The 20,065-nt window shown below is 37.3% G+C and overlaps 1 protein-coding gene across 8 annotated transcripts in view; it reads left to right on the top strand.

Moving 5' to 3' along the window:
- LOC134797624 (centrosomal protein of 170 kDa protein B-like) overlaps positions 1 to 20,065 on the top strand; it is a 55,490-nt gene that overhangs the window by 13,275 nt on the left and 22,150 nt on the right. The window contains exons 1-2 of one of the 8 annotated variants that reach the window (XM_063769947.1): positions 11,908 to 12,084; positions 13,523 to 13,589. The exons of 1 other annotated variant lie outside the window; for it this stretch is intronic. In XM_063769947.1, the coding sequence (XP_063626017.1) occupies positions 13,556 to 13,589 (34 nt within the window). In that variant the 5' untranslated portion in view covers positions 11,908 to 12,084; positions 13,523 to 13,555. Of the gene's footprint in view, positions 1 to 9,691; positions 10,618 to 11,907; positions 12,085 to 13,522; positions 13,590 to 20,065 lie in introns of those variants that run through there. 6 more of the 8 variants (XM_063769945.1, XM_063769950.1, XM_063769946.1 and 3 more) reach the window with 6 other exon arrangements.

Below are 20,065 nucleotides of genomic sequence, written 5' to 3'. Positions count from 1 at the left end.
TCTATATTACAAAGAAGTCAAAGAAACACAATAACTATATAGAGAATCTAAGAGTCAATAAAAATCTTAGTACGTAGTATTAAAAAACGCATTAATAGAGTCGTGTCCAGTACACAGCGTCTCATTAACTGCAACATTCTGTCACGTCTTAACTCTTAACACCTGTAATCAGTTTAATCACAGTTGTGACTTACACTGATTAGCGATTACACATGGTGTGTCGTTGTAACAGATCCACGGCCAATTATTGCCATCTGTGAGTCGTCCATTTGATTCAGCAAATAATAACCGGTTGTTAGCTTTATTTTATTGCTATTTGCAAATTGATAGCGTGCAAAGGTGAAACTTTGAAATCGAATGTGGTTGTGTGGGTACTGTATGCACCGTGTTCAAGCTCTGTACAACTTTAGTATTCTAGCCTTGGGCTTATTTCATAGAAAAAATAGCATACCATCTCAATGATAAAGGGACCCACTGATTACCAGTTCGCCGGACGATATCGGCCTGTCAGTTAAACGCAAAATTTGACAGCTCCGAACAACTGACAGGCTGATATCGTCCGGCGAACTGATAATCTGTGGGCCCCTTTAAAATGACTATGTTTATGCTACTAATATTATTTGTCTTTGCTTTCATTTTATAAAACCGGCTACATAAACAAGTCACTTGGGTCTGCTACATTTGATTAGATCAACGGCCCCTTGTCCAATGAGACGTCAATGATCATTTCGCATATTGTACGCGTAATGTGCCCTCGATTCATAATAGAAAGTGCAATGACTCTACTCGAAATGCTTCTCGTGAGACGTACGATAGCATCTCTGTAAGTAAATATTGAGTAATCCAGGCATTTATTTATAGACTATACAATATTTGTCGAAGTACAAGCTTCTTCCCGCGCCTTACTACGCGCGTTTTCTTGTAACTTACCTATGTTGAACAAATAAATCTTTGAATCTTGAATCTTCGTCTGCGTAGAATAAGTCCCCTCCCCCTCCCTCCCTCCACACCCCCTTAAGGGGTGGCTTCCGGGATGAAAACTATCCTACGTCCTTCCTCGGGACTCAAAATATCTCCATATGAAATTTTACGTAAATCGGTTAAGAAGAAATCGGTGAAGAGGTAACATACAGACAGAAAGAGTTACTTTCGCATTTATTATATTAGTATGAATGGTCTGAATTTAAATAATATGCCTTAAATGTTACGCATAAATTATATCTCTATTTCATAATGCGAAAGAAAATACGGCTATAGTTTAATCAAATTGCGCAAATAAAAAGCTCCGCATGAAAGTATATCAGTACTCGGATCAATAGGAAATTGGCATCATCAATCATGTAGCGTAGTCGCTTCTTTTGGCCTATATCGGGCTCTCATTCACTGTATATTTATACATCTGTACTCGTATTGGATTACTTTGCAAAATGGTTTTAGTTTAGTGCTTGGTTTGTGGTTGACCGTATTTCCCGTTTTATGAAAACTGGTCTAAACATTTTCGCATTTAGATTTCTGATTGGTACCGGTCTATAATATATCATAGATCCACGTCGGCTCGTAGCAATGAGTTTCTCGGATGTTTTATTTACGTTTAATGTTTTATTTTATTTTATGGGTTGCTTTTCGGTACTTTGTATAGGTTCATCTGTCAAAATATAAAGCCTTGTCGCATTGGGCTTAGTGTGGAGATTCATACCTTCTTTAGATTAAGATGACGCCTGTATCTGGTAATAATGTTGCCTGTATGTATACTGATTTTATAGCCTGGGCTGGAAAGCCGTTTTTAGGGTTCCGTACCCAAAAGGTAAAACGGGACCCTATTACTAACACTTCGCTGTCCGTCCGTCCGTCCGTCTGTCTGTCACCAGGCTGTATCTCACGAACCGTGATAGCTAGACAGTTGAAATTTTCACAGATGATGTATTTCTGTTGCCGCTATAACAACAAATACTAAAAACAGAATAAAATAAAGATTTAAATGGGGCTCCCATACAACAAACGTGATTTTTGACCAAAGTTAAGCAACGTCGGGCGTGGTCAGTACTTGGATGGGTGACCGTTTTTCTTTTTTTCATTATGGTACGGAACCCTTCGTGCGCGAGTCCGACTCGCACTTGCCCGGTTTTTTTGTCTTGTTGACGCAAGGTATGTAAATTGCCGCGGCATAACAATTTTCTAGCACATCGTATGTAAATATGATAGCACTTGGATTTACTGTTTATTTGTACACTGTCTTTGAATCGAGTATTACTAAAGTATGAACAAAAACACTTGTAATTCACATACATATGTGGATATCGATGGTGTAAGTGTAAGTACACACTGTAAGTCAAAACACTGTGTGTCAGTGTGTGTAAAGCTGTTCGACTTTGGAATTCTCTGCCTCTTGACCTGAGGTGCGCTCAGTCTCCTAACTCTTTTAAGAGACTAGTTAAACTCCATTTCTTATCTCTTCCTTAATACTTTTATCTGGTTACTCTTTCTCTATGGCTGGCACTGCTAATATATTATATTATATTATATAATATATGTATTTATTTATGTATGTATATAAAGTATGTATATGTATTTTTATTTTGTTTATTTTTATTTGCATGGTAATTTGTCTGTTCTCGATGTATTTAGTGATAGGTTTCTTTCATTGCATTTGCAACACCTACTGACATTATGTATACATTTATTAATTTCCGCTACCCAAAGGTTGTCTGGAAGAGATCGCTTTTTAGCGATAAGACCGCCTGTTGTTTACCTCCGCTTGTATTTCTGTTTTCTTTTGTTTTGTCTTCTTTTATTGAGGTGTGCAATAAAGAGTTTTTATATTGTATTGTATTGTAAGTCAAAACAATGAATTTAAAATCTAGCTTATAGCTATTTGTAAATCAAATTGAAAATTTACTAACTAGACTAAAGCTGGAGATATTATTTCTGATAGCTTGCCGAAAGGCAAGCTATAAACTGCCAAGTGATTTCTCAATGTCTCATTTCCATGAAAAAAATCTCGAACATCTCTTACTCCTAAATATTTTTCGCCCTTGACATCCACGACCTCTGATTTCGTCCGTTAAAAACTTGTTTGAGTTTATCAATGTGTTCCCCCTTTATGTGTTCATTCAGATATTATACAGGGTGGCTAAAAACAATACACTTTTTTTTTTGGGCAGTCGTGTAAAAAATAAGTGCATTACAAAATGTATGAAACAGCCAAATTTCGGGGTTGGTCCCATAGTAAAAGTTGCTCAGTATAATCCCAAAACCTCACTTACTTATTTTTTTAAACGCACTTATTTTTTAGCCACCTTGTATATGTGTGTATATACTCTGCACATCTAGAGGTGTGAGCATGGCGTGAGTCTGCTACTTTACCGTTAATGGTCTATTCACAAGACATAAAGTCCATGAAGTCGCAAGCGATCGTTTTGGGAAGTCCACATTACATCTCCATACTGTCTGAGCAGGTGGCACCTAGAATTTTCTTTGATGGTATACCAATTCCTTTCTCACCCACTGTTAAAAATCTAGGGGTCACCATGGATCAGACACTTTCCTGGGCGCCTCATGTCACTGAATTGAGCAAAAAGCTGTTTGGATCTCTCCATTCTTTAAGGCGCCTTCAGAACTTTCTTCCACTTGATACCAAAGCCATGCTGGCTCGGTCACTGTTACTGCCTTTACTCGACTACGGCGACGCTGTGAATCTGGACATGACAGAAGAACTCCTGAACAAGTTAGAGCGCTTACAGAATGTCTGTATAAGATTCATTTTCGGCCTACGGAAGTACGATCATGTGTCTTACTACCGTCAAAAACTCAATTGGCTTCCAATCCGCCGCCGTAGAGATCTTCACACTCTTTCTCTTCTCTTTAATGTTCTTTTTACACCTTCTTCTCCTTTATACCTCTCTCAAAAATTTCAATTTCTGGCTGAAGGCAGTGGCCACCGTCTGCGTTCGAGCGCGAATTTATCACTTGCCATCCCTCCTCACAAATCTCGAGGATACAACAAGTCCTTCGCAGTGCGTCCAGTGAAGCTGTGGAATGAGCTGCCTGTTTCGGTCAGGCAGGCACAATCGGTTGCGTCGTTCAAGGAGAGGTTAAAGAAACTATGGTTATCTGATCTGACTGATTAATTTGTCTATATTTCTATTGTATAGTTGCTTTATATCGTTCTAATTCTTTCCAATTTTTAGTGTATTTTCCCCATTCCTTTTTGTGTAATATATGTATGTTTATCCTATAAATTTTGTATGTATTTATATCCTTTATCTTTCTGGTACCTTGTTGTACATTTTGCTGCATTTGTCACCCTCTTTTCACTTTCTCCTCTCATCTACTCAAAGGTTAACTGGAAGAGATCCCTCAAAGGGATAAGTTCGCCTTTGTACTTCTTACTAATTGTATGTTATTTTTGATATGTCTTTTTGTACAATAAAGAGTTTACTACTACTACTACTAAATAGTTGGCGTTTACAAGAGCTCAGATTGAAGTCACGTCTCGTCCATTATCTGCATCAGAGATTGGCGAAACGCTGTCTGGGATCCTAATGCACCCCCATCTATCTATGTCTATGCCAACTGTCTAAAATACCGTTTACCACTGTTACGTGGCCTCAATAGTAGATTGTTAACTAAGGGATGAAAGTCACCCATTCCTGACGTGCGCGTTTCTGAGTTGAGTTACGACACTAAAAGTGGCACGAGCTGTTTTACCTCGACCTATTTGATAACTGTTATTTAACTAATGGTGACCGACGGGTGCCACTGGAGCAATAAGATCCCACTTAAAATAAACAAAAAAAAACCGGGCAAGTGCGAGTCGGACTCGCGCACGAAGGGTTCCGTACCATAATGCAAAAAAAAAAAACGAAAAAAAAGCAAAAAAAAAAAACGGTCACCCATCCAAGTACTGACCACTCCCGACGTTGCTTAACTTTGGTCAAAAATCACGTTTGTTGTATGGGAGCCCCATTTAAATCTTTATTTTATTCTGTTTTTAGTATTTGTTGTTATAGCGGCAACAGAAATACATCATCTGTGAAAATTTCAACGGTCTAGCTATCACGGTTCGTGAGATACAGCCTGGTGACAGACGGACGGACGGACGGACGGACGGACGGACGGACGGACGGACAGCGAAGTCTTAGTAATAGGGTCCCGTTTTACCCTTTGGGTACGGAACCCTAAAAACATTCACTGACACTAACGCTAGAGTCAGTTATCAGGCGCTACGCTTGTAATATTTTTAAAGCAGTCAGCGCCACCTCTTGCAAACCAATTTGTACTTATCTTTTAATATACCACCAAGCAATAGGTTAATCTCGGAATTCGTCACATCGGCCAAGGGCCGATAACTGCCATCGGCCGTGGGCGGCCGCCCCCACACGTCCGAATTGCGTCGGACACCTGTTGATATGACGACACCTATGAAGTTATTTTGAAGGATGTAACTTAATAACATTAGAAATGAAACTAAATAAAAGCTTGTAAAATGGCCAATGTTTTGAATCTCTATGACTGGGGATCATCACGGGTTTACCCTCACATAAACCAATCTAACGGCATGGAACCCCAAGCTTTATTCATATTAAACATAAATGTGTTATCATTTTGAAAAACATACGACTCATCGTATCAACAGAGAATGTAATTCGGTAATCCTTCAGACACACGCGAGAACAGAAACACACGCTCACACACGCACACTCACACACACACGCACACACACACACACACACACACACACACACACACACACACACACACATACACACACAGGTAGGGATAACACACAGACACAGACACAGACAGAATATCTCTCAAGATGGTTTTTTGTTAGTAGAGTAAGGCACTTTATTTGTATGCAGAAAAGGTATTATCGCTTACTTTAATTAGTTAAGTTTAGTTGAATAGTTTACTATGTAGTTGTAGTTAGTTACCTATGTAAGGAAGAGCGGTGTCTCCCAACACAAGCATTTATTTTGCTTACAGGGAGACTCCATCCCTTTGATCATTTGTACGTGTTTTTATTGAATAAATAATTTTAATTTTTTTTTTTTTTTTTTTTAATTTTCAGTTTAGTCTTTCTGGGTAAAAGGTCGTCCATAGAAAAGATTTTTGCCGAGGAAAAGTTGGTAGGGTCTGCATTAATAACATTGACAACAAAATTAATTAAATGGGTTGTAAGACAATAATTAGCAAGATTTACTCCAGTCTACTTCGTACCGTCGTAACTTATAACGATCGTTTCTCAAACTCTCTACTCTGTTTATCCCCGTAAGTTTACAAGATAACGCATAAATTGATTGCTGGGAGTTAAATCAAGTCTTACACCGAGCTAGTTTCACGGCCGTGGGATTACTCTACATGTATTATATAGCTAATTCATTGAACTGTGACAATTCCGTTAATTGCAGTCTGTAGATGTTTCAGGAAATTGAATGATAGTAAAGAAGGCAATTAAGTTATCGGTAAACATTTTCCACGATATCCTGCATATCGATAGCCCAACAATATGGTCGCACACTGATGTAATTTCATTAAAGTAATTAATGGAATTATGTTTTCCGTACGCGTTTCTTTAAGATAATTTTGTACGTATTTTAAAGTCAGTAATGCGCAAGTGACACCTCTGGCAGTCTAGCATAAGCGAGTCCATGCGAGAACGCAACTCATCCTACTGCTAGCAGGACTGGTGTTGCTAGCGTCCATAGGTTACGTTAGCTTATTATTATCAACCAGGTACAAAAGTATACCACTTTTCTAAATTCTGCGCATTTTTCTCATTGGTACTACCAACGCGCAACGCCAACTTTAATCGTTTCAGCGCATCATTGATGCGAGTTATAAAATGCTAAACATTTATATGAGTATCGATTTCCATTTCTCCTCTATCGAATCTTTATTTTGGTATCCGTTGCTTAATATTCGATTTTATACGCCACGTGAGCTTGTTTTGGATGCGACTGGTCCATTGTGAAACCAGAATCCATTGTCCTATTCTGCGGGAAGTTTTCAGCTTTCGACTTACTCGTTACGTTACGTCAATCTCGTCTTGTGAATGACAGCATGACATCTGGACCGGTTTTTGGATCTTGTTCTTGCTACTCGTACTTTTTATATGCGAAATCGAGGTTACTTGCCCTATCAGTATCACTTATCAGCAGCATAGTATCCGATATTATACTGCCTGCGCGCCTATGTACAACAATGAAATCCATTAACATAAGATATTTATTTGAGACCAGCTATTATATTAAAGACAATGTTGCATTGTAGAAAAATAGTGGCTAACTAAATTAATTTAAAAATAGAAGCACGATCTAGGACTTGCATTCTAGGTGAATCGTGCTAGGTATAGCACAGTTGAACTGGTAACCAACTTTTTTATCTATACTCTATAGCATAGCACCGTGGCCTACAGTGCCGTTATATCTAACCGCCGCGACACTCGATGTACCGATCCTCGAGGATGTTAAATCCAGCACACATTGTTAACGTTCTATAAAATTTAATACGTCTGCTTTCCTATGCGGTGATTTTAGCGGCTTTCTGTCATTGTCTTCCATGTTAACGTCAATCATAAACCACATCTATCTCGGGTTAGGATAGTCGACAATAACAGTTCTCATTAAAGATACGTTATTATTAGGCGGGACGGGAATAGATGTGCCAAATGTGGTTGATCATATTACGATCTCGCTGCGTACATCCGTATCTCCGCTGCGCCGGGGGATATCGTCGATTTACTTTAACCAACACGTAATTAAACACGTGATGGATTCCAAAGACACCCTTATTCCAATTGTTATAAACATCATATTTCCGTCAAATGGGAATTCTAATAAGATTTTGCATAAGTAAATTGATGTGCACCCGAGTGTGAGGCAGCGGTACGTCACGCACTATTGCATTCTGCACAAATCACTGATCGAATTTGTTAATAACGCCCCTTTCTCTTTGCAAGATGTGAACTTTAATGACGTGGTAATGTTTTAAAGTCGGCTTAAATGTGCTGGAATCATGGCGGTAGATCAGTTAAGCGGTGTGGGCGCAAGTTGTTGAATTAACTGAAGTGAACATACAGCTCTTGACGTTTCGCGACCGTACTTTACATATGCAACAGGCTAAGCTACACATATGTAGGTATACTACGAGTGGGTAGAGTCGTAACAAAGTTGATGCAATATTTAATAAAAATACGATTGTTTTTTTAAATTACTAGTTACTATGAACTAAACCTAGCCAACCATTAAACAAAGTAACTGTAAACCTTGTTTTGCTATTTTTATGCAAGAGGCCTTGTAAAATTCTTTGACTTGCATATTAGGTTACGGATTTACAAGTGTTAGCCAAATTGTCCTTCGCACATAAGTGCCACTATGTCACGACTTGTGTACATACACATTTCGACACCAACCAGAACCAGTATTTGAAAATCCAAACAATCTAATGGTAAGACTAAACAATAACAAACTAACACTATGTCTTACACCTCTCACAATGTACGTCGTTCACGCTTTTAGGGCATTTTCTTTGTGCTTTTGGTTGCATTGTTCTGTTTATTTGTGATTCTGTCTGGGTTTTCTGCTGTATTTAGTAATTGTAAGTCTGGAAGCTTATGCAACGCTGCACCATGTATTGTATTCAAGAGGCTTGAGTAAATCGTTAAGTAACCCGACAGTATGCTCCTTCAATTTCTCTCTATATTTATTTACCTTCCGCTTTCAGTATATAACTTTTCTTCCCAAGTTACGTAGGTATCTATTTTAGACAACTCGTCGCCATTTCCCAATGTAACGTCAAATAGTGCGGTTCTTTAGTACCCTAAGAAATCCTCCGGATTTAACTATGTACATATACTCGTAATTTGAAACTTCCTTAGCGCGCGTTGGTCCCATATTGACAATTATTGTTTCCAAAAAAAGACTTTGAGACCATAAAAACGTGACTAAAGCCTGGAGCACATACATAAATATATGTAATAAGTCTTAGTAGGTTCTCATTAATAAAGTACTTGTGATAACTATAACGATACAATTTATATAACAACTGCTTATCAAATATTTTTTATGTTATTGATTTGGAAGGCAGTTAGACAGAGACACCAACAGAATAACAGCCGTCATAAGTCACATCCGAGGAAGCAATTTTCGTCAGGACTAAATTAGAGCTGAACTATAGAGGATGCGTAATATTTCCGTTTGAAGCCCGACGGCTAAAGTGGACATAAATTAGGCGCTGTCTCTAATGAGTTTCTTACGTCCCGTTGTGTGATTTGTTACTATAATAGAAACCGTTTATAATGGTTAGTATAACGACAGCTTAATAGGAAGATGTCTAGGAATTACTTGCAGCAATTCCACTATGTATTATAATTTATAATAGTAAAAGATAGTAGAAATTATAATACATAAAAAAATGGTTATGTTAAAAACTTTATCACGTGTATCTATTTCGCTGTATAGGTACTGTGCTACAGATTGCACCATTTTTTTTGGGGATCGGAATGCCACTTAAGATTTTTTGCTATACGCCGTCCCTTTTCTCCTTGCTTAAGCTTTTATATTCTTCTCACAAGCAACACATCGCATCGCACCCTTGTGATTGTGATTTACGTACGGTTCAAACCCAGTCTTGATCGAGCCGGCTGCATGTTCCCCGAAAGTGCCGTTCGATAAATTCCAATTTTAAATTTTCGGCGGATGTCGCCTCCGGTGTTGTCAACGCAGCGCCATTGAAACGGTCCTTATGGAATGCTCCCATTTCACCGCTTGATTGGATTTGGACGGAAGCTGAACTTTGTTAGGAAGGGGTTCATTCTGTGACCATTTTTGTGTCATACCGTATACCGGTCAGCTCTCTATTATGCTCGCGTGCTGCGCCTGCGCCGCTGCGTGTTTAGTTGCGTTCGCTGCTCGCCCAAGAATAGCCGCTGCTATGGATCCCTTTCCTACTGGACTACTATCGGATTAATTCGTTGGTCGTAAACGGCTAGCGGGTTATGAAACCTTCTCCACACCGACCTTTTGATTAGTGACGTGCGCGTGTATCGGCTTGTTTACGATTCTAATATATGCCTCAGTATTCAACTTAACAGTTCGATGTAAACTTGTGCGTATTGCCGTTTTACCGGTTTTTACATCGTTATCAGCCCGTGCTTACAAAGAAAGATAACATGGTGTCTTGATAACATTAAAGCCGCAAATTGAGGCGCCGATGTTTATTAAAAATTAGCAAGCGTAGAGATACAACGTGTTTGTGAATCCCTGGATTTATGGTGCGCGGACAAGTAGTGGCATTTTGTTTGCTTGAGTTATTTTAATGTACATTGAGTGGGGTTCCCGTTTGATCAGCGTGCATATGACTGATGCCTGTAGCGTCTGCGCCGGTGCAAGTGTAGCGGCGGGCCTATTTTAGTACCACGGAAATAAGAGCGGCAAAAGGAGCAAAAAGCACCGTCTGACTGAAAAACTTGAGGTCGTGGTGTTGAGAGTATTTCAGTCTGTTGTGATCCGATGTCTATAACAGTTGCTTGTGTAATTAGTGCAGTGTTATAACAAATGGGGAAAATGAAGAAGAGGACGATATCGACACTCAAAGCGATATTTGGCTCGAAGAAAGGTAAATTAAAACATAGTTTCTAGTTTCTACTCCCTACGTTAAGAAAATTTATGAAGAGTTCCTTTTGCGTGTGGATTGTTCTGTAACCTTTGCGTATTGCTGAATTGTCACGTTTTCACCATAAAGGTTGTTGATTTAAGTGCAATATTTGTTTCCTGGTGTATTATTTATGTGGATTAGCGAGTTACACCATAATCTTATTTTATCAACAATGTAATCAGTAATCACAATAACGTGAAAATTTTAAAGAGGTGCTAATTTAACTATTTTTAGTGCAAATGAAATTTATGCTGAATCAATTAATTCAATTTTAAAACGTTTTTGGTTAGCTAGTTTTTACGTCGATATATGAAAAGAACGAATAAATCGTTGGTATTTGATGAAATTGCAAAGTATCTGCTCTGCGTCGATAATTGCTAGATCGGTGAACATTTCTAGTGTAAATTATAGAATTTTAATTCGCGTTGTTAATGCGCTACTACACGCGATCACCCGGCTGGGGCAGCTGTTACACTTTTAGGGTTCCTCTCCCAAGGATTCAACAGAAATCTCGACCCTAAATGCAAAGAGATCCTAAACCGAACTTTGTACATTGAAACTCGACATACGAGGTTGCTTTTTATGGTGACGAATGCGGATCTGTTGATGAACAGCTGCGAGTAAAATTTAACAATCACATGCCAACATGCCGGTCTAAGGGCGCTTTAAAAAGGTGCATTAAATCACTCGGACGGGTGAGATGCGTGAGCGCTTCTTGTGTTCGGATACTTCAAAAAATACTGTTTCTGATCTATCAACTAGGTATTTTGTTCTCAATACCTATATTTATATATCTTAGTATGGATAAGGACATCATTGATGATATTCTAATGTTTAGCATAATTACGCATAAATTTATTTTAAATTAGATTTATATTTATGATCGTATAAACACGGAAGCTATAATCAATTTATGAAGAAGATCCTGTTTAAAACGTAATTAATGACTTATCATCAATCATGTTTTACATCAAAGTCGTACCAGTTTTTTTTTCTAAATGCAACAACAACTTGGCATCTTTTAGCTCGACAATTGATTCGATTTGGTCGTGTCACACTGTCCTAATTTTAGTGGAATTAGAGTAAAACTCAATTTACCCGAGTGCCATTGACTCTAAATTATTTAATTGTTGCTACTCTGTTGGTTACTTGAACTTTGTAAAATACCCGCTCTAAAAATATGTTGTGTTTTATCAGATAATTGAGCTCATTTCTTATATGACTGATGTTTAGTTTAGTTCGGTACACGTTACGTTATTCTTTGCACTTAGTAATATTTGCTTAGGTAACAGTTGAGTTTTACGAACTGATAAGCACGTGGTGTACCGCATGTATATACATCGCCATATATATATATGACTCGCTAGGTACCTACTAACTCTGCTTACGACAATTGTTTTGTTCAGTGCTAAAGATACTGTAAAGAAGGTGTCACGGTGAGTATTCCTTGCCCGGCTGGGGCTTTGCCCTGGGGAAACTCACGGACAATTAAGGTTACTAATTTAACCAATCTAAATCTTAACCAAAAACTCAAGCAGGTGCTTACACTTATTTCCATCAACTATTCAGGGGTTTCTAAAGGATGTCAAAATGAAATGTTAGTTTTGTGACACATAATTTATTTCTATTCTCACACTGAGGAAGTTGTTCTACAAGTAAATCATTTATTAAGCTAGCATTAAGCACCTTATTCTATAATGTCAGACGATAGAGCCGGGTCGTGCCAAAAATGGTTCTACAATGATTTACAAGCAGACCTATCTAAATTTGTTAGTACCTAATTTATCATTTGCCATCACATATGATTTTACTAAATTCTTTAACTTTAAATTTGGAAATGCTTCTAGGACGGAAGGAAAGCGTACACCAACCTCATAACAATGTTCCACCAGTTCAAGCCAGACGTGTGATCCTCCGCTGTGCCGGAGCTGATTTGCTGCAGCGGGAATCTGGCCCGACACCGCAGAGCAACACCGAAGGACTAAGGTCTCAGTTTGAAGGTGACGTCACCTCCATCCAGCAGAAGAGCGAAATTCTTATGGCGAACTGCTCACCATACATAAAAACGAAAAACCCCAATCAGCTGAAAGAAACAATTCAAGATTAATAACTAGAAGCATGTGCTCTGCTAACCTAAGAGACATTATATGATCTAAGTTTCTCACCAGCTGGAAATTCCTACAGTGGACTCATCTCACAGCTCTGATACCCATCCCACCACATTGTTTCGCCAGCAGACTGGAAACAAAACGAATGGACAAATAAGCAGGGACAAAGATTCAACAAGGAGTCAAACCTGAAGACAATTATATATTATCATATTCTACTTACCGTCTGTGGCAAAATAACTTCTGCATGAGCTTCCTAGCTCATGGATGCAGCGGCTGCTGCCTAACCAAGACTCGGATCGATGCTACCAGAGCGTGATGTATTTAGCTTCACTTTCTAAATTAAAAGATGCCCATCCAGGGCAAAAGCCAACCAGGAAATGATCTCAACCTAACTGTCCCTGGGATAACACAATCAAAATAACAGTAACTAATGAAATTCATGGAATAATTTTTATATGTAAGTCCAACATATAGAAATAAATCATATTTAATTATCTAAACATATTTCCACCTTCTTTGTATTTAAAAATTAAGTTTTGATTTAAATATTTAATTAATATTATTCCATCAATTTAGGATTTAATTTGAAGTAGCAACACCATCAGATTTAATTCGTTTCTAATTGGCCAAATGGTTGTCATTTGTTTTGTTGCTACATCAATGACTTCCTTGCCATAAAACAAAACTATACTATATTCGAGACAATCCTAAAAACGTTAAACTGAATCATTCATGTAAAGTGCCGTGTCACAAAGGTTACATGTTCTCGTGAGTTTGTGTTTGTGAAAATGCCGTGTGGATTGAAATTTCGCTGGAGAAAAGGTAATAAATTAAGTACAATCTATTCTGCTACGCTTAGCCATTCAGTAAATTATCGCTAAAGATCTTAATGGCTTTTGTAGGTCAACAGTTACAAGCGAAAGCATCAGTAAACATTTTATAAATAATCATTAAACTCAATGATTTTGAATTTAACAGTAATGTATTCTACATTATTACTTCATTATAAAAAATCGTCGAAAACAAATATAAAATGTGGGTTGTTCAAGTAGATTTAAGTACCTACCGATATCTTACGTAGATACTGCCGGTAGGTAGGTAATATGCCGGTTTGTACAATATGCAAATATAAGCTATCTTAATTTACAACATAATATATCATATTTTTTCCTACGATAAACCGCGTTAAGGTCACAATAATTGTCTTATCTATTAAGTTTGACCCTGTTCGCTCTCACCGTAATCACAATGTCAACATAAGTCAAAAACTTCACATGGTTAGAGCGATCATCAATTCACCTTTCATTAACTTTAATGATGTTAAATTTCGTGAGGTTCGTGATTCATTCGAGCGAGTATGGCTTCATTAACTTTTGTTTCTGATATTCCTCAGAAACGTACCACATCGATCATTTTGACTCTGACACCTGCCAGTCGGGACGTCGCATTTTGCACAATTTCGACATCTCGTCTTTGTCTTTCATTTCCTTGTGTGGTCGTGGGAACATTCTGAGTCGTGTGCTTACTTACACTGCACTGTAGTAAGATTATGTCGAGCTCGTGTCTGTTTGGTTACTGTAATTAGCCAATTGCCAAGGCTTGTTGAACTTTCAACCCTATAACAGCTCTTCGTAACGCCGTGTTACCTTTGAGAGAATGTTGTTGTTCTCAGATGGCTTTAAAGATAATTATTATCCCTAAATCTTCTTCATAATATACGTGATTTTGATTGCAGCACAAGAGGTTTCCCCACAGTTTGTCTAAACTACTTATGACCCAGAGATTAATAAATAAATAATAAAATATTATAGGACATTATTACACAAATTGACTAACTCCCACAGTAAGCTCAATAAGGCTTGTTTTTGTGTACTTGGACAACGATGTATAAAATATATACATATTAATCAATACTTAAATACATAGAAAACACCCATGACTCAGGAACAAATATCTGTGTTAATTACACAAATAAATGCCCTTACCGGGATTCAAACCCAGGACCATCGGCTTCACAGACAGGGTCACTACCCACTAGGCCAGATCGGTCGTCAGATTTGTTTTTCATTTTCCTTTGCACTAATATTTTTTTTACTTTATCAGAAATGAGGGAGCTGGGATCCCTATATTCCCTAATTCAAACCCAAGGAAACCTCAATAATACATGTATAGAGAGGTCAAGCAAATCTTGTCAGTAGAAAAAGGCGCGAAATTCAAATTTTCTATGAGACGATATCCCTTCGCGCCTATATTTTTCAAATTTGCCGCCTTTTTCTACTGACAAGATCTGCTTGACCAAGTATATATCTCCATAAAATATTAACATTTATTTTATTTAACAAGTGATCTTAAACCCCAGTATCTAGGATCATCGTGCAGACAGTGCAGTTAACCTGTTTATGATCACCTTGCCGTGACTCGTCTGTCATTATCCTTTTTTGTCTTTGTGAGTCGCATGCGGGTCAAATGTCACTTTATGACGTCAATCTATTGTTTTCATACTTCCGCGAATCACGCATACCTATGTAGGTACTTATATCAAAAGACAGTTAACATTCTAAGTCTAAAAAGTATTATTTTTATACTCTAATTTTGTCGTTAACTTTATGATATTGAACTCTGAATGGAGTTCATCAGTGATACCATTAGTCACAGTTTAAATGAGTGCCGTATTGTTAAAAATTGCGCTGCCCACATGGCGACACTTGCGCAAAGAATTAACATTCAATGAATAATGATTACTGAAAATGATTTCTCCAAACGGAATGTACACACATATCTTGTGCCCTCGTCTTTTACGATGATATTTAAGTATTATGTATCGTTATACGTTTTTAAGGATAACTGTGTAGTCTTATCTAAGTGTCCTCTTTCCCTTCTAACTGTCATGAACGGGGTAAACATGTTTTAAGTTAGGTACAATACTTTTAACTATGAGTAGGTAGATATTTAAACCGTGAATATCATACCCATTTGTACCTACACTCATCAGCATACATCGGATTCTAGGGGGCAAATTGTATGACGGGATCCCTATCCGTCATACAATTTGCCCCCTAGAATCCGATGTATGCTCATCAGCATCAATATTAGCGAATGAAAACGGGCCAAAAGTAAAAGGGAGGTTCCTTTTTGAGCAAATGTGATGAAAACAAAACTATTTCGTAGGTACAGTTTAATTCCACCAAACATTGACAAATCGACATACTGTCTATATATAATGTCTAATAATTGATATGATTGTTAACGGTACTGTGGTGCAGTAGACGGTATCTTATTACCTAGGTATAAAGATTTCGAACTCTCTACGATACCCGAGCTGCCGATAATATTGGTTTTCACAGGCATCAGAATACGGAAACCGGCGAACGTCGGTGAGCGTGAAGATGTATGAGATTACTATTGATTTAGTGGTGCAACGCTTTGAAATATGACTCAAAATACATTTAAAAACGTGCCCGTACCTACTCTATGCCTAGGAAGTGCAGGTTATCTAAAAAAAAATCTTTAATAATCTATTACTGTAAATTCTAAAGCGGAGGTCAAAGATGCCAGTAACACCAACGAAGCAGGGTGACAGAGTGTTGACATTGAGGATTGAACGAGTTATTTAAAAAGACGTGGGTATCGAGTAGTGTCCTGTCCACACTTCCAAAGTCAACCGCTTGCACATTTTAAGTTCTGTAAACATACTATGACTGCCTCAATCATCGAATTTCCGAAACATGTCGCGCGAGTGACTAAAAACAAGTGAGTAAACCGTAAAATTGTTCAAAATATGGCTGCTCCTTTACTCATAAAATATTTGCGATAAAATATTTTCGAATTACCTACACAATTTAACTGTCTTTTAATTTCAACATATATCACAAACTTGTGTTCTTTCAACTTTATATAAATGAACGTACCTACACTTTTGTTTGGTTCTACGCTATAATTAATGTTGCACTTATTTTAATGCCTTTCGAAACTACACATTACATAATTTGTAACTAAAATAATTGTCAGTCTAGCGTAAAGTGCAACAGAAAAGTTGGAATGTTGCTCGCTAAGTTGACCTTTATTTACGTAAGAGGCGTGAACTAGCGGGGCAAACTCTCGCATATCTCGCCACAACATGTTTGCATATGTTAGACTCTAGTTCTCACGGCCAAAAACCACAATAACCATCAAGAACAGTATCCTAACTTCACAGTACCATAAATATCGCTATTATCTACTTCAGTACATTCCTAAAGCATGAAGACAACTCGCTGCCCCAATATTACAGGGTTCTAACGTATGCGGAGTAAAATTTGGACAAAGTTTGTATATATAAAATATAAAAACACAAAAATCTAAATAAAAAATATGTGTTGTCAATGTAAAGTCAATCAATTTGGTATCAATCAATCTGTCAATCAGTTTGGTAAGTCTCATAAAGATTGGGTGTTTAATTTTGTAATTATGGTAAATCAACAAGAACGCTGTCGTCAAACAGTATGTAATTTCTATAGTAGCCATCCCTTATGGCCGAAATCAAAGGTGGTGGAACATTTTGTGCAAATGGGTGAGAGTCGAAGCACTATTTACAATATTCTAGCGTCCTTTGCCTTGAAGAAACCCTGCTAGAAAGCCTGGTTCTGGAAACTATTCCAGCTTGAGCAAGGTTTCTGAGAGAGCTCGATTAAAGAAAATTACGGCCGGCCGTGTCGCAAAATCTTATAGAGAGCTCGGAAGAAAATTTAAAACTGACGGCAAAACTGTTAAAAAATATCTTAAAGACATGGGCATCGATAAGCGATGTAGAAAAGTTAAGCCCACTGTCTCTGAAAACCAAGAAATCACTCAGAAAGTACGGCTGCGTAAATTAGTCAAAGAAATATTTTACGCTAAAAACAATGTCACTTGCGTTATGGATGACGAGTCATATTTCACGTTAGATGGAAACGAGTGGCAAGGCAATTACTATTTTGAGAACACCAATGGTCCAACCGATGAGAACGTGAAATATGTTGAGCATACAAAATTTCCTAGAAAAGTTTTGCTATGGCTTGCCATCAGTCGACGCGGAATGTCTAAGCCTGTATTCTTTGAGTCAGGTTTAGCTGTGAACGCCGACCGCTACATTTGCTACCTTTGTTACTGCTACCGTTGTTTGCCATTAGTGCGGGATTTCATAAATACGAGTCATAGAGGAGAAAATGTAGTGTTTAGGCCAGACTTAGCCTCAAGCCATTATTAAAAAAAAACCCTTAGCAAAATGGCGGAGTTAAACATCCCATACGTACCGAAGACATCAAATCCACCTAATGTTCCGCAACTTCGCCCTATAGAAGATTTTGGGCAAATCTAAAGAGGCGAGTATATTGCAATAATTTTCGTCCCAAAAATGTACAGAGTTTGGTTCGAAAAATAAAATCGGAGCTGAATAAAATGTCGACATCTGTGTTTTCGACAGCGATGGACAAAGTACCACAGAACTGCCGTAAAGCATCTCGCATGGGAGTAAACTATTTTTTACATTAAGCCTTGATATATACATTATTATAAGAACATAATCGAACGAGCGAGCGAAGCGAAGCGAAGTTCTTACATTCGACTTGGATCACGCGGCTGGCTAGCGGCACGTCCCGGCATTTCGATGTTTTTAAGCTGAACTGTCAGAAGATAGTTTGATACTCAAAAACTTAAGTAAATTTGTTCTAATTTAAATGAAATTGGCTAAACGTGTAGTTGAGGGCATTATATTTTAGTGATTAAATTATGAGCAGGCTCGATTAAGTGGTTATTGAGGTAGAAGAGCTTAGAAGGCCAAAAAGCTGTTTGTGAGAGGCCTAGCTATTCTGGTCATTTTATTTACAAAAAACATGGTCGAATTTAGTATCAAATGAAAGTGCTCGGTTTGCCCTTTTATAATATCGTTTTTAAATTTACCTTTTTGAAATAATTAGCAAGATAAAAATAAAATAATATAAACATAATATAGGTATTTGACATTTGACAGGAAATATTTCGGCTTAGCACAGATACAGTTTATTTTAATCTCTATGATTTCTATGATGACTTAAATCCAGGGGAGGGACAGTCGTATATAAAGCACTTTATTCGAAAAAAATAGCGACATCTATATTACTTAACGCTAAACTTTTTTTTAATATGGCTTCACTTAATTCGTCAGAACGTCTTAAAAGTCTTGTATCTAAGGCATGGATCAAACAAAAAAACATCTGTTAGAACAGATTACTTATAGATATCGTTGCCATGGAGGCGATTGTCACTAAAAACAACTTTGTCAAATAAAACTCATTATATTATAACACCCCATTTATTAAATATATTAATACGGGTCACTCACGGAAGTTTTATTATTAAAACACCCCATTTATTGTCTGTACTACGACATAATTCAGATAAATAAAAATACTTTCAGTTTTACAATGTTAAAAGAAACAAATTTTTCATACGCCATCACAGTTGCTGAGAACTTTATTACCAAAAAATTTAGAAAAATTATGGCGGGCAGATTCACAACCTGCTGCGTGTAATTGTGTTTTGTGATCAAATGTGTGTTATTCCAGCCGTGTATGATAGGTAATTTATTTACATCAACAGTCAAGTTAAAAGTATCTAATCTGTTTTCGTGTATTAATAAATATCCTGAAGCCTTTCTTCAAAGTCAAAGTTTTTTACGTTCGCAACATACTTAGACGCTATTTATGCCTCTCCCCCCTGATATTGACGTTGATATTTCTGGTTAAGAATTACAGATGGCACTTCAAAATGGATGCAAAGTTCCACGAGAGGGCTCTCTTTGTCCTATATATTATACATACTACTCTTTGCTTAAATCTGTCAGTCAAGGGCTCCACAGACCTTGCAATAAATCCAGGCGATTTTTGATCCATTGCAGCCTATAGTGCGACATGAAATAGTAGAAATTGAATAAAATGGAACTCAAAAATGTCCATAATAAATTGTTGCCATGTGTAAGCATTTTACGTCAAAAATGTGACAGTTACGTAGAAAGTGGTGCTCTCATTTATTTTCTACTATTAGTGTAGTAAATAAAGGCAGTGGACCCCGCAGTAATTCCTCAGCCAGAAAAGACTTTACAGTATGATAAAGTATCAATAAATAAAAAGTATTGTATAAATTTCCAAAGAATAATAATAATAGAATTAAAGTAAATACCTAAAGTCTTAAATCGTTAATATCTTTTTACGGAAAAATGCTCCGTTCAAACTTTCTTCACCAGACATATTCATGTAACGTATTGCAACAATATATGAAATATCAAAAAAATACCCCAGCAGAAA

The sequence above is a fragment of the Cydia splendana genome, chromosome 15 (genome assembly GCF_910591565.1).
Source record: "Cydia splendana chromosome 15, ilCydSple1.2, whole genome shotgun sequence".
Classification (NCBI taxonomy): domain Eukaryota; kingdom Metazoa; phylum Arthropoda; class Insecta; order Lepidoptera; family Tortricidae; genus Cydia; species Cydia splendana.
The sequence above is the reverse complement of the archived record's forward strand: the minus strand, read 5'-3'. Positions and strand labels throughout refer to the sequence as shown.